The 15,075-nt window shown below is 53.9% G+C and overlaps 1 protein-coding gene across 2 annotated transcripts; it reads right to left on the reverse strand.

Moving 5' to 3' along the window:
- Positions 1–1,574: 1,574 nt before the first annotated feature.
- Positions 1,575–9,387, reverse strand: MYL9 (myosin light chain 9). 2 transcript variants are annotated; one of them, XM_068565404.1, is made up of 4 exons: positions 9,279–9,386; positions 5,865–6,074; positions 3,252–3,413; positions 1,575–2,359 (listed from the first exon to the last, which is right to left on the reverse strand). In XM_068565404.1, exons 2-4 carry the CDS (start codon positions 6,046–6,048, stop codon positions 2,187–2,189), a joined length of 519 nt encoding a protein of 172 aa, XP_068421505.1. In that variant the 5' UTR covers positions 6,049–6,074; positions 9,279–9,386; the 3' UTR covers positions 1,575–2,186. The 2 variants fall into 2 exon arrangements, with proteins under 2 accessions (XP_068421505.1, XP_068421506.1); XM_068565405.1 differs by lacking the exon at positions 3,252–3,413 and having other exon boundaries at positions 9,279–9,387.
- Positions 9,388–15,075: the final 5,688 nt, after the last annotated feature.

Genomic DNA, 15,075 nt, shown 5'->3' on the forward strand with positions numbered 1-15,075 from the left:
ACCCTTTCCCTCTTAGCGGCTCCTGCAGATTCCCCCTGGCCTGCTGGCCTGCCCTTCCACACAGAACACTTCCCTTTTCCCATCCCCTGGGTCCCGTGAGCCCCAGGCCAGCTCTGAAGCCAGTGAGGCTGCACTGGTTCTGTCCCACCCACACCTGGGTGTGAAGCCTTCTCTCTCTGGGGTAGAGGGGGAGGGAGTAGGCTTGTGACAAAACTGGGGGTTGGGATCGAGGAGGTTTGTTCCTGACCGCATGTCCCTGCCTTCTTCCAGGAAGGCCTTTGGTGCCACAGTGGCTCCGCCGAGTGATCTTTGACCCTGGTGTCGGGCATGCGTGGCCAGTGCTCTGGGAGTCCTGGGAGCTGGCTGCAGTGAGTGGGTGGCCAGGCTCAGCGTGGGGTTGGGGCCAGGGTCGCTCGGGGCCCACAGTCTGGGGTCAGGGTCAAGGGTGCGGTGTGGTTGGGACTGAGTCTGGGGAGTGTTTGGGCCTGGTTGGGACTCATTTGGGGCTGGCTCCATCTAAAGTTGCGATCAGGGACTTGTGGGGCTCAATTTGGAGGCAAGAGGAGGGGTTTCATGGGGCCCTGACCAGGGCTCGGCTGGAAGGGGCCTGGCGCCCCGATAGGGGCAGAGGCCTGTGGGAGGTTAGGCCTCCTGGGCCAGTGCAGGGTCCCCTTAGCACTCAGTGCTCCCGTGGCTCTGATCTCAGACCTTTGTCGTGCACTGTGGCTGGCTGGCTCTGGGTGACCCTTAGGGAAGGCAGCAGGACCAAGCGGGGCCCAGCACCTGCTCCCTGCTGGGGTCAGGTGGGATGTGTCCAGCCCAGGCCTGAGCCCCATGGAAGGTCCAGAGGCCAAGGTCCAGCTCTCTTTCTGCCCCAGACCCACTGGGTGACCTCAGGCAGTCTCTGTCCCTATTGACTCTCTGTTCATTCAACCGTTATTTCCCCTCCTCTTATGCTCCAGGCACCGTGGTCAGTGTCTCCATCGTTCAAATGTAACAGGGACCCCCGTCCTGCCTGTCTCTTGCACGTGTGGGATGTGAAAAGCTGTGGCTTGCTGTGCTGCTGGTCGTGGCTGAACTGACCCTCCAGCTGTGGCGGGTGCAGCTCAGAACACACCTGGTAGCTGCCTGGAGCTGCCCACACAAGGAATCCATTCATTCTCATCTCCATCCCTAAGCTAATGGGATGAGCCCTTCTCACTGTTCCCAAAGCCTCCCTGTTCTTCCAGGACCACCTGACTTTCCAGGAGCATTGAGGTGACCCTGGAGATCCAGGCTGTAGTCCTGAAAGCTATGACCTTGACCCCTGCCCCCTCAGAGGCCCAGACACCCCACTGGGATTTGCTGTGGTGAGTCCTGTGGGTCCTCCCCACTCTGCCCTCTCCCTCCCGGGAGGGCTTTTCACCTCTGTCTGCTCCCCACTGCTGGTCTGGTCTCAGCTGAGCCTTCCCTGGGCCAGGGGCCGGGTTGGAGAGGATCGGGGCAGCCCCGGGGGATGGAAGGAGAGGGTGGGAGGGTGTTTGGGGCATAAGGGCTCCTTTACTTCACCCCAGTCACAGACACACAGACTCAAGGCAGTGCTCAGCCTTCTATTAGACATTCTGCCTCGCCGAGACAAACACCCACCCGACATGCATCTCCTGGAGCGCGCTCCCGGCGGGTGGCGCGTGTTCTGGTGGCTGGGCAGGGTGTAGGGGACAGGACTGGCATCCTGTCCTCTGAGAGGGGGCCTGGGTGAGGCTCGTGTGCTTGTGGCGGTGGCTGGGGAAGGGCTTTCATGCCCTGCACAGGGTTGCATGTGAAGTGGTGCCCCAGACCAGGACGCAGGGCCCTGCCCGTGGGGAGCAGCCTGGGAGTGGGCGGGCAACAGCCGAGGCCTGGGCTCTCTTGAGGGGCCTTCCCCTGGGGCCTCCAGGTCCAGCCTCTGGCCCAGTTCCCAAGAAGATGGGGTTTCCTTGGAGGGTCACGGGGGGAACACCCGCCTCACGTTGGCTGTGCCCCTTGCCTGGCACTGCACTCTCGCAGCCCGTTTCCTCCACTGGGAGCTGGGACCCTAACCCCTCAGAGGGAGGATCCTCCGAGAGGGGCCTGTGGGCTCGCGGGTTTGTGGGCAGAGCCGGTGCGGACAGTGTCTGAGGGAGCAGGTGACTGGGACGCGGGCCTGGGCACGGGGGCGCTGTGCTGGCCTAGTCGTCTTTGTCCTTGGCGCCATGTTTGAGGATGCGGGTGAACTCCACGTAGTTGAAGTTGCCTTTCTTATCAATGGGCGCCTCGCGGTACATCTCATCCACTTCCTCATCTGTGAAGCGGTCGCCCATGGTGGTGAGCAGCTCCCGAAGGTGGTCCTCGTGGATAAAACCTGGGGGACAGGGCCAGGGCCATGAGACAGGGACTCGGGCCAGGACACACCTAACACCCTCTACCCCTGGGGCCCCCACCAGTCCTTTCAGACCTGGGAGGGGCCAGGAAAAGCCACAGCCCTGGTCTCTGTTCAGTTCAAGGTTGCTAGGGCCAGAGGGAAGAGTTCCGCCATGGGACTGTCGGCGAGGTGTTTCTGCAGGGGACCTGGGGCTGGCGGGGGGCTGCTGGCTATGTCCTGCTTTAAGAGCCTGAGCCCCAGAGTTCCACTGCCTGAGTTTGAATGCTGATCCCCCCCTTCTTTCTAGCTGTGTGACCTTGGGCAAGTTACTTAACCTCTCTTTGCCTGTTTGATCTGGAAAACGGGGATGAAAATATGTCAGCCTGGCAGGGGCTGTGACGGCAGTCAGGAAAATGTTCGAACATGCTTAGGCCAGTGGTGTGCCTGTGGCCCCTGAGAAACTGCTGAAACAACTACTGCCAGCGTCGCTCTGGCCTGTCCCTGGGAGAAACCAGCGGTGAGATAGAAGCCCTTTGGAAGATTTGAGGATGGGGGCTGGTTTCTGTACCTCGTTGGCCAGAGGGCCTGAAATGGTTTGGTGTCTGGAAGGGTAGAAAGCAGAGGCCTAGTGCGCTGGGCCAACAGGTGAACTAGGAAATGGGAAAGCTTGGTGGATGTGGGCTGTTTTAGTCTCGCATCTGGGGGAGAAAACAAGAAAGGAGCATAGCTTTTATAGTTCTGGCAACAGAAATGGGTGATTTCTGTTCTGGCCTTTGGGGGCAAGGGGCCCTGAAGTCCCAGCGCGGCCGGGTCCCCCCGGCATACGCGGGGGTGCCCTGGGGGAGGTCTGCAGGCCCAGCCCTGTCCAGGCCTCCATCCAGAGGCTGCCGACCTGAGGCCTCCTCGTCGAAGCAGGCGAAGGCGTTGCGGATCACGTCCTCGGGGTCCGTGCCATTCAGCTTCTCCCCAAACATAGTGAGGAACATCGTGAAGTTGATGGGCCCCGGGGCCTCGCTCATCATGCCCTCCAGGTACTCGTCCGTGGGGTTCTTCCCTGTGGTGGGAGGGCCATTCGTGCCTGCTGTCACCTCCCGTCCCCTCCCTCCTCTCTGTCCCCTCCCTTAATGGCCCCACAGACAGGAGACAGTATGTTTTGTAAACTGTAAAGCATCTCTCTGGGACGGCCGGCTCTCTGACTGCTCCCTCCCCGCTCTCCTGGCAGGTGGCCTTGACCACTTTCCTCCTCAGGTCTGGGGTCTGGATGTCCGCCATGGGTAACGCTCACTGAAGTGTAAGGGCCCCCATCTGCTGACCGCTCACTGCGTCCCGTGCTCCATGTGCCTTATCGCTTTAACTTTCACCACCTGTGAGGTCAGCATTCTTATCCCCCTTCACAGGTGTGGGACCTGAGGCCCAGAGGTTAGGACTTGTCCTTAGTCACACAGCGAGTAAGGAGTAGAGCCAGCATTTGAAGCCAGGCAGCCAGACCCCAGGTCCCAGGCACAGTTTCGAAAGTAGTTAAACCAGTGAGCTTTGGTGCCACACAGGCTAGGGTTTGAATCCCAGCTCTATGCCTGTTTCCTCTGCCTCTGAGGAGAACTGTGAAGGTGAAGAAGGTAATGGTTGTAAAATGGGCAGAACAATGATGTGTAGCTGTGTGACCTTGGGCAGATTACTTAACTTCTCTGAGTCAGTGCACCCCCAGGGTGTCTGGTGGGAGGAGCAAGCAATGTAGAGGGAGCCGGAGGGCTGACATCACACACTGCCCCCACCCTCGGCACCACACCTCTCCCAGCTTCAGGCCAGACTCACCTGAAGGCTCCCTCCCTGAGGAGGTCACTGGCAGGAAGGAGGACTGAGGCCTGGCGAGGGGAGGAGCTGTGAGTCCCGATGTCACAGCTCTTCGGGCCTCAGCCATCCCATGGGGACACAGCAGAGTGTGTGAGGCTCAGCTGTTTCCTAGCTGTTTGAGGCTCAGCTGTTTCCTAGCTGTTTCCTAGCTGTTTCCTCATAAAGTGGGAATGATAATCACACCTACCTAATAGGATTGCTTTGAGATTTAAGATAATACCTGCAGAGCTGCTGCTTGTTATTATTTTATTATTTGCTGCTCTTGTGTTTTAACCTGAGGATGATGTTCCTTTTTTTTTGTTTTTGGGCATGCCAGTGCGGCATGCAGGATCTGAGTTCCCCGACCAGGGATCCAACCCATGCCCCCTGCAGTGGAATTGTGGAGTCCTAACCACTGGACCACCAGGGAATTCCCAGAGGATGATGTTCTTAACCAGAGGCACGACTGATCTGTGGACTCACTGACACGAGCTACAAACAGGAGTGAGGATTTTTCTGGGTAGATGCCCAGGACTGTCATCACGTCTCTGGGGTTGAGGGCCCTGGCTGCAGGCGCTGCCTCATAAATGGGAAGGAGTCTTCGTGTCCCTGTCTCCTCTGAGCCTCACACACTCTGCCGTGTCCCCATGGGATGGCTGAGGCCCGAAGAGCTGTGACATGGGGACTCACAGCTCCTCCCCTCGCCAGGCCTCAGTCCTCCTTCCTGCCAGTGACCTCCTCAGGGAGGGAGCCTTCAGGTGAGTCTGGCCTGAAGCCGGGAGAAGTGTGGTGCCGAAGGTGGGGGCAGTGTGTGATGTCAGCCCTCCGGCTCCCTCTACATTGCTTGCTCCTCCCACCAGACACCCTGGGGGTGCACACAAGGGCCACGGTCACCATTGCACAGGAGGGGAGACAGGCACAGAGCGGGACTGCCCAGCCGTGAGGGGCAGTGCCAGGGACTGATGGCCTATCTGGCCATAGGCTTCCGCCTCTACTGCCAGAGACCACCCCCTCCCCCAGCCAGTGTCTGGCCCAGATGCCATCACCTGGATGAAGGGGGCACCAGGAATTTGGGTTGAGGGTGGTTGTCTGTGGCTAGCACATGGGGAGGGATGTGGAAGCAGAGCCACAGGCTGTGGGCTGGCGTCTGGAGGCGTGGCCTCTGGGCCTCAGTTTCCCCATCTGAGCAATGGTGAGATGCACTAGATTCCTGAGACCTTTCAGCTCTGATTCTGATTCTGGGGAAATCACTGGAGTCAGCCTCTCAGAGCCTGACACAGGTGACCTCTAAAGGAGGGGGGCAGACACCCTGGCCTCCCTTCTAAGGCCTCAGTTTCCCCATTGTACAATGGAAAGTCCATGCAGTTCAAACTTTCTTGTAGTTGCTGATCCCTTTCTTTAAATGAAATGGTACTGGGCAGCTCAATCCACAAATCTGCCTGAGGCAGTCCTGCCCTGGAGTGGGCCTGTCTGGGTTCAAGTCCAGTGGCGAACTGCTCTGTGCCTCAGTTTCCCTACCTGCTAAATGGAGAAAGTGATGGCAGCTACTCTCCAGGGTGGGTGCCTCATGTCAGTAAACAGGAAGTGTTCCGTAAGGGATGAGCAGCCCCGCTGCCTGCTCCAGCTGCAGCCCTTGCTGGGCCCACTTGGACTCCCACACCCTGCCCCTGCTCACCCAGCGAGGCCAGCATGTCATGCAAGTCCTCCTTGTCAATGAAGCCATCTCGGTTCTGGTCAATCATGTTGAAGGCCTCCTTAAACTCCTGGATCTGGGACTGGTCAAACATCGCGAAGACGTTGGATGTGGCCCGCTGTGGCCGCTTCTTGGTGGTCTTGGCCTTGGCCCGTTTACTGGACATCTTGGCTGCGGGCGTGTGGGGCTTTCCTGTAGGCAGTGGGTGTAAGTGGGAGAGCCTGTGACCCCAGGCCAGAGAATCTTCTGGCCTACCCCTGCTCGGCTGTCAGTGCCTGGGCCGGTCTTCGTGCTCCCATAGGCCTGGGGCTCCTGCCACCCAGCTCATCACAAAAGCATACAGCGTTGGCCCTGTGTGATCTGAAACAACTTCCTCTACCTCTTTGAGTGAGTATACTCATCTGGGAATGGGATAGGAGTGCCCAGCAGAAGGGATTAATTGACTTAGTGCCCAAGAAGCCCCTGGCATGGTGCCCGGCACAGAGGAAGCTATTTTTGCTGTGACTGTTTGGGTAAGACACTTAGGATTGGGTTCGGTGCCAACCATTTCCGTGCTTTATCTCCTTTAAGCCTTAATAGCATTTACACTGTCCATCTCTCTCTGGCTTACAAGGTGGGTTGCCTCGTAAGAGGCTCTGAGGCTCCCTGCCCCCACCAGCAGGAAGGAGCTGGGTCAGCAGCCCTGCATTCCTGACATTCCTCATCCTCTCCTCCTCCCCGTCCCTCTGCCCTCCCTCCTCTGGAGGTTCTGGAAGGCCAGTGCTCTGGGCAGTCTCCCTTCCCCCCACCTGCCCACACTTGACCAGCCCCTTGGGGTGGGAGATAGACCTGATTTGGGCCCTACTCCTTGTTCTCACTCCTCGGTGTTTATAGGAGCATAAAGCTCCCCCCGGCTCAGAACCCCAGCTTCCTGTCACCCTTGTTTAGACCTGGCCTCCGAGCCTCCAGCCTGTCTCACACATTGCATACAGACCCAGACACTTCACCTTGAAACCCTTGAGGGTTCCTGCCATCCCCTCTCCTCCCCCAGCAAGTCTTGGCCCCTCAGCCTGGCATCAAAGGCCCTGTGTGAACCCCTCCTGCCCTGCTCTCTGACTGGCCGCGGCACCCCTCATGGCGTCCCTCCTGCCATCTATGTCTGCTCCCCGGCCCCCCCCCCCCGACTTTCCTTCTTGGTCCCTCCCCCTGGAATGCCCTTCCTTCTCCAGCCCAGTTCTTCAGACAGCCCTTGGGGAGCAGTTCCACCACCCTGGCTTTGACAGTAAGCACTTAAAGGTCTCTCTCCCTCACAATCAGTCAGGGCTGGCGTTAAGTCCCCCGATTTAAACCTAAGCCCACGGTGGTGCTCATAGATGCTTGTTTAATGAATGACTGTGAAGGCAACTGCAGCCAGTCTGCTGGCCCCACTGTACAGATGGGGAAACTGAGGCCCAGCAAGGGGCTCTTTCCCTGAACGCTTGTCATGGCTAGTGGGGACTGTGCCCCTGAAGACCTAGGGCCATGTGCCCCTCAGCCGGGGCAGTTGTGGGCCTGGCCGAGGCCCCAGGACTGCTGCCCTCCCTCTTTCCTCTGCCCTGAGTCCCTTTGTCGAGGATCTGCAGGAAGCCTTAAGTGCTCCTCGATCTGTCGCCAGGCCTTTATCCCATGACCCTGTTCAAGCCATTTGCCGTCTTTGGCCTTTGAGATCTTAAACCCTGAGCTGGGACACTGGCCAGCCCCAGCCCTTCCCCAGAGCCACAGCTGCCTATAGTTACAGACTGTCCCACTGGGTCCCACTGGACTGACACACCTGGCCCTCAGAGTTTCTCCTGTGGTTCAGGGTGGGTAGACAAAAGCCTTTCCCACCCTTGATCTGGGTGGGAGTGGGATGGTGCTGTCGGCAGGGAGTGCCACCGTGTCCTGTGGTTAACGCTTCGAGGGGCCCACTCCTTCCCTGAGCCAGGTGTTCTCTGGGAACTTTGACTCATGGCACCCACAGAAGGCAGCCGAGGAGAAGTCCACTGTGCCCAGCAGAGGCTGTGACGGTTATCATCACTGTCACTCCCCCCCCCCCAGCCCCCCGTAAAGTTCTAGGGCAGACATGGCAGGATGAGAGAGGAAGCCACGACCAGAGGCGGGAGTGGCCAAGAGCTCACCCACTGCTCTGATACTAGCTGGGCTCCCCTGCCTCCCTGGCCACCCCATCCCCACCCTCTTCTGTTGAGGCGCCATGACAGGGCTTGGAGCACTGAACTGTACAGTTTGTCCATCCCAGCAGTCTTGGGAAGCAGGGTGGGGAGAGTGGGGTGCCCCTCACCGTGCGATTAAAAGAACTGAGGCCCGAGAAGTGGTGTATCCACGAGAGGGGTAGAGTCCAACTGGAAGCCAGGACCCCTGGGCTAGGGTTGGGTCTGGGGGTGGCAAATGGCCTTTCATGGTGGGCGGATGGCTACTGAGGGGCTGAGGACTCTTTGTGACCAGGGGCAGTTTCTAGTCTTGGTTGAGGGACTGGGGTCAGAGACAGGCTGGCCTCTTAGCCCTGGAGCCATCCCCTCCTCCTCCTGGGGACCCTAGCCACCGGGGGTCTGATATAGCGGGTACTTGGCCTGCTGCAGCTAGGTGCCACCTCCCCCTTTCTGGTGCCTGAAATCCCACCGTAACAGCAAAGACAAGGCCTGTGTCCCCCATTACCTCATGGTCCCTATGGCTGGCAGTGCCAGATGCCTTGCTGGTAAAGTCACCTCATCTGAGGCAGAGTTATCTGACCCTTTCCTGAGAGTAGCCAGAGTAGCTGGAGGGCTGGGGAGGAGCGGGGACCAGGTCCTGAAGCCCAGGTCCTTATCCAGCCGGGGGGTGGGGTGAGCCCGCAGAGGGCCCCTGGCGCACCTTCCCCACCCAGCAGGCCCAGGTGGGCAGATGGCTCAGGGTGGTTAAGCCCCGGGGCGCGGCACACAGCCTCCGTGTGTGTGTGTGTGTGTGTGTGTGTGTGTGTGTGTGGAGGGGGGGTTACTCTGGTCTCCATCCCTCTCTCCTGCCCCAGCAGATGGGGGATGGGACACGGACGCCCTGGAGGACACACATGGGTCCCCTAGGGCAGGGAACATCGGCAGCCACGACGTCCTCCCGTCCTCCAGGGCATCCCGAGTCCTGGGCTTGGCACCTCTAACCGCACAGCGAAGGGGCAGGGCCCGGACAGTCTTCCCTGGCCATAGGCCCACTGGTTTCCAGAGCCGGGAACGGTCTCCCTGCTGCCCAGACCCAGCCAGAATCCCCGTCAGACCGAGCAACCTCGCAGCCCCAGCCAGACCCACGAGCTGTCCCTGCCCAGAGGCCCTCCGACACCTCCCTGCGTCCCCAAGTTCGGGCCGCGGCCGTTACACCGCCCACACTAGACCACCCGGGCCGCCGGGCTCCCACCTGGTGCGGAGAAGGCGCTGGCTCGGTGCGCGGAGCGGGTGCGGAGCCGGGGCTGGCGGGCCGTCGGTGGGGTCCGGGCTGGGCGCGGCGGGGGCGCGGGGCGGGGCGCGGCGCCGGGCCTTACAAGGCAGAAGAATGTGCGGCTGCGGCGGCGGCGGCGGCGGCGGCGGCGGGACGGGGGCGGGGCCGCGGCAGCCCAGCCTTATTTGGCCTTGACCCACGGGCCCGGGAGGTGGGGTGTTCCCGGGTGAACCCCCAGGCTGCCAGGGCCTTCCCCATCGTGGATCGGGGAGGTGACGGGGGTGAGTAGGGGGCCTGGACTGCCCGGGGAAGCGGGTTTATCTGGGCCGGCCCTTCGTCTCCTGCGAGGCCGGCAGAACATCCAGGGGCCTCTAGTCCTCAGACCCTACCCCCATCTTTCCCCCAAAGGCCAGCTGCCCGGCCCATTCCTGGGCGAGGGCCTCCTTCCACCAGGCCAAGTATGGCTTTTTTCCAGTCCCAGAGAAGAGGCGTGTCAGAGAGAACCCACTATCCTCATACAGAGCCAGCAGTCAGGCTCCTGGGGTGTGGGGCGCACGTGAAAGTTGGGTTAGGACCGCACTGGGGACAGCCCACCTCAGCCAAGTCATTCTTCTCTCTAGGTGCCCTCAGTTTCCTCACCTGTAAAATGGGAGTGTGGTGGTGAGAATTCAGTGAAAGAGTGGCCAGAAAGACCCACGTAGACCCTGGGGGGCCAGCGAGAGGAGCAGGGGCTAGGGGACCCCCGGAGCATCCTTGCCAAAGGGGCTGCACCCCCTATCCCCCTCTTGTTGGCCTGAGTTGGAGGATGGAGTCTGGAAGGACAGACCCATCCCCTGTGCCATCGGGCATCAGGTCCATCATTTTGACCCGTGAAGGAGCACCTTACCCATCAGCCCCTACCTGGACTCCCGCCCCGCTCTCTCTCCCCTTTGATCCAACACGACGTTCCCAAGGGAACTTATCAACGCCCAGTTACTTACTCTGTAAATATTAACTGACACCTGCTACCTGCCAGGCACTGTGCTTGGGTGCTGGGGTAAATACTCAAGTAATTGCACTCAGGAAGCATTTGTTCTTGTGGAGAGAGATACCATGAACAAGTAGCTCCATGGCTTGGAGGGTAGAAATAAATGCCTTGAAGGAGAATAAAACTAGGTGAGGGGAGAGAGAGTAACAGGAGGTGGGGCTGCCTCCCTGGAAGTGACATTTGGGCAGCGCTGAAGGATGTGAGGGAGTGAGCCAGCCCAGTGAGCCACAGAGGAAGAAGCCCTGTAGGGGGAGCTTGCCCAGCTCACGGTCAAGGAGCAGCGGGAGGTCAGTGTGACTGAGGGGAGGGGGTTGGGGGAGAGGAGGTCTGAGAAGCAGTAGGGACCTAGCCCGGGGATCCTTGTGTTACCCAAAAACTGGGTTTGCCTCTTGGTGGGTGTCAAGCCAGTAGACACTAACAAGCCAAAGATCAGGAGACGGAAGGATTTATTATTACTTGCAGCCAGTAAGGAGAATCTTACTGGTGATCTTTCCCAAAGCAGTGTTTCCCTGAACAGCAAAACTGGGGAAGTTTTAAGCTAAGGGTACATGCATATTCATGAAGGGGCTTGAGCAGAGGAGAAATCCGCATGGAAATGGGGCCAAGGTCCAAGCTTTAGCTGAAGTCAGGAAGGTCAGCATCATCATTCTGTCCTCCACCTGGGGTGGGGGTCTTAGTCCCTGCAGAACTCAAAGACAAGTTATGCCTATCCCTTGAGGAGGAACTAGGACTCTGCTTTATCACTGCACTGTTGTTTGACTGCCTTTTCTCTGTTCCTGCATTCCTTTGTTCTCTTAAGATCATTAATTACTGAGACCTGTTCAAGGGCAAACATTGTGGCCAGGCTTAGATCACAAAATGACCTAGGCCAAAATGGCTTCTCTTATGTCAAGAAAGCCATTCCTGGTTCTCTTTCTCCAGGGACCCCTTAACTTACCTGCTTACACTCGTAGGCCGCTGTAAGACATCAGAGAGTTCTGAGCAGAAGGGTGGCATGATCTGGCTTACGTTCTAACTGGATCCCTTTTGGGGTTGGGGAGGGGGAAGCAGGGAGACCGGTGAGGAGCTATTCAACAGGATGAGGTGTCCACACTCGTGTGGTGGCAGTGGGAGAAGTGATGGGATTCTGGACATATTTTTTTGGCTCGGGGGGGAGGGTGGCCATGCAGTGCGGCTTGTAGGATCTTATTACCCCGACCAGGGATCAAACCTGGGCCCTCGGCAGTGAAAGCGTGGAGTCTTAACCACTGGATCACCAGGGAATTCCCATCTGGACATATTTTGAAGTTGCATCCAGTAGGATTTTCGCATGGATTGGTATGTGTGTGAGAGTCAAGGAAGACTTGAAGACTCCAAGGGTTCTGGTCTGAGCAGCTAGAAAGAAAGAGCTGCCATTTTCTAAGATGAGTCTCTTATGGAAGGAGCAGGTTTGGTGAGAGATCAGAAGTTCTGTTTTGGACATAGCAAATTTTAAAAACTTTACTTTGAAATAGTTTCAAACTTACAGTAAAGTTATAAGAACTGTACAAAGAGCTCCTGTATACCTTCACCCAGATTCTCTAATTGTTAACATTTGGCTTTATTATACTCTCTCCCGTGTGTGTGTGTATCCTCCTCCCCAACCATTTGAGAGTAAGTTGCACACATCAAGCCCTTTTACCCCGAAATACTTCAGTGAGTATCTCCTAAAAAGGAGATTATATTACATACCCATAATACAGTGATTAAAATCAGGAAAAAATTTTTTATTGAAATATAGTTGATGTACAGTATTATAAGTTACAGGTGTACAATATAGTGATTCACAATTTTTAAAGGTTATACTCCACTTATAGTTACTGTAAAATATTGGCTATGTTCCCCATGTTGTACAATATATCCTTGTAAACATCAGGAAAATTTTAACATTGATTTAATTCTATGTTTTTTTAAAGATTTAATTTAATTTTTTTTTTTTGGCTGCATTGGGTCTTCGTTGCTGCACACAGGCTTTCTCTAGTTGCGGCGAGCAGGGGCTACTCTTTGTTGCGTTGCGTGGACTTCTCACTGCGGTGGCTTCTCTTGTTGCGGAGCACGGGGCTCTAAGCATGTGGGCTTCAGTAGCTGTGGCACGTGGGCTCAGTAGTTGTGGCTCGCGGGCTCTAGAGCGCAGGCTCAGTAGTTGTGGCGCACAGGCTTAGTTGCTCCGCAGCATGTGGGATCTTCCTGGACCAGGGCTCGAACCCGTGTCCCCTGCATTGGCAGGCGGATTCTTATTCTTTTGCCACCAGGGAAGTCCCGATTTAATACTGTTATCTAATTTACAATCCATATTCAAGTTTTGCCAATTATCCCAATAATGTCCTTTATAAAAAATTTCTTTCTGGTCCAATAGCCAATCCAAGGTTATCATATTTCTTTGATCGCCTTCTGTGTGTGTGTTTGCGTGTGTGTATGGTAAAATAACAAAATTAATCATTTTAACCAATTTTAAGTGTACAGTTCAGTGGCATTAAGTACATTCACATTGTTGTACAACTATCACTACCATCCATCTCCAGAACTATTGATAAATTCTGTAAACATTAAATAGTAACTCCCTATTCTTTTCCCTGAGCTGCTGGGTACCCACCATTCTACTTTCTGTCTCTATGAATTTGACTACTCTGGGTCCCCCATATAAGTGGAATCAAACAGTATTTGTCCTTTTGTGACCGGCTTATTTCACTTAGCATAATTTCTTCAAGGTTCATCCATTTTTTAGCATATGTCAGAATTGTTTTCCTTTTTAAGGCTAAATAATATTCCATTGTGTGGAGAGACCACATTTTGCTTATCCATTCATGTGGTTCTTTCCACCTTTTGGCTGTTGTGAATAATGCTGCTATTAACATGGGTGTAGTACAAATATCTTTTCATGTCCCTGCTTTTGATTCTTTGGGGTTATATATCCAGAAGCAAAATTGCAGGATTATATGGTAATTCTGTTTTTAATTTTTTTGAGGAACCACCATACCGTTTTCCACAGAAGCTGTACCATTTTACATTCCCACCAACAGTGCACAAGGGTTATAATTTCTCTACATCCTCGCCAACACTTGTTATTTTCTGTTCTTCTTTCTTCCTTCCTCCCTTCCTTCCTTCCATCCTTCTTTCCTTCCTTCCTTTCTTTCTTTCTTTTTAATAATAGTCATCCTAATGGGTGTGAAGTGATATCTCATTGTGGTTTTGATTTGTATTTCCATAATAACTAATGTTAAGTGTCTTTTCATGTGTTTATTGACCATTTGTGTATCTTCTTTGGAGAAATGTCTATTCAAATTCTTTGCCCATTTAAAAAATCAGGTTGTTGGACTTCCCTGATCCCTGGTCAGGGAACTAGGATCCCACATGCCACATGACATGACCACCCACCCTCCCCCAAAAAAATCAGGTTGTTTTTTTGTTGTTGAGTTGTAAGAGTTTTTTTATATATTCTGGATATTAATCCCTTATCAGATAATATGATTTGCAAAAATTTTCTTCCATTCTGTGGACTTCTCTGTTTAAAATATTTTTTTAAATTTATATAATTTTTATATACCATAAAATTCACCCTTTTCAAGTGTACAATTCAGTGGTTTTAGAATACTCACAGAGTTATACAACCATCACCACCATGTAATTCCAGAACATTTTATCATCCCCCAAGAATCAACATACTCATTAGCAGTCACTCCCCACTTCCCCTTCCCCTCATCCCCTGGCAAACACTAATCTACCTTCTGTCTCCGGATTTGTTTACTCTCGAAATTTAATGTAAATGGAATCATATAATATGTGGCCTTTTGTGACTGCCTTCTTTCACTTAGCATAATGTTTTCAAGGTCCATCTATGTTATAACATGTATCAGTACTTCATTCTTTTTATTGCTGAATAGTATTCCATTCTATTGCTATACCACATTTTGTTTACATATATATCAGTTGATTGATATTTGGGTTATTTCCACTTTTTGGCTATTATAAATAATGCTACTATGAATATTGGTGTATAAGTTTATGTGTGAATGTATATATTCACTTTTTTGGATATATATCTAAGAGTGGAATTGCTGGGTCATCTGTTAACTCTACGTTTAAACTTTTGAGGGACTTCCAAACTGTTTTCCTCAGTGCTGCATTCTTTTACATTACCACCAAAAATGTGTGAGGGTTCCAGTTTCTCCACATGCTCACCAACACTAGTCTTCTAGTCATCCTATTGGGTGTGAAGTGGTATCTCATTGTGGTTTTGATTAGCATTGCCCTGAAGACTTGTTATCTTGAACATCTCTTTACGTGCTGATTGGACATTTGTATATCTTCTTTGAAGAAATGATGATTCAGATGTTTTGCCCATTTTAAAATTTGATTCTTTTTTTGTTGTTGGGTTGCAAAGGTGCTGTGTATAGTCTAGCTATTACACCCTTACCAGGTATATGATTTTCAAATCTTCTCTCCCATTCTGTGGGTTATCTTTTCATTTTTTGGTTTGTTTAAAGATGCATAAATGTTTTTAACTTTGATGAAGTTTATTTTTTCTTTGGTTTCTTGTGCCTTTTTTTATCATATCCATGAAACCATTGCCTAATCCAAGGTTGTAAATATTTATACCTATGTTTTATCCTAAGAGTTTTGTAGTTTTAGCTCTTCAATTTAGGTCTCTAGTCCACTTTAAGTTAATTTTGTCTATGGTGTGAGGTAAGGGTCTAACTTCCTTCTTTTGCATGTGGATATCCAGTTGTCGCA

Source organism: Eschrichtius robustus, chromosome 16 (assembly GCF_028021215.1).
Source record: "Eschrichtius robustus isolate mEscRob2 chromosome 16, mEscRob2.pri, whole genome shotgun sequence".
NCBI lineage: Eukaryota > Metazoa > Chordata > Mammalia > Artiodactyla > Eschrichtiidae > Eschrichtius > Eschrichtius robustus.

Bases quoted from the DNA above. Each gene is read 5' to 3' on its own strand.
- MYL9 (XM_068565404.1), bottom strand. From the start codon at position 6,048: ATGTCCAGTAAACGGGCCAAGGCCAAGACCACCAAGAAGCGGCCACAG. The intron at 3,414-5,864 runs GTGAGCAGGGGC...CTCCCACCACAG, and splicing joins TGACATGCTGGCCTCGCTGG to GGAAGAACCCCACGGACGAG. The intron at 2,360-3,251 runs GTCGGCAGCCTC...CCTGTCCCCCAG, and splicing joins CTTCGACGAGGAGGCCTCAG to GTTTTATCCACGAGGACCAC.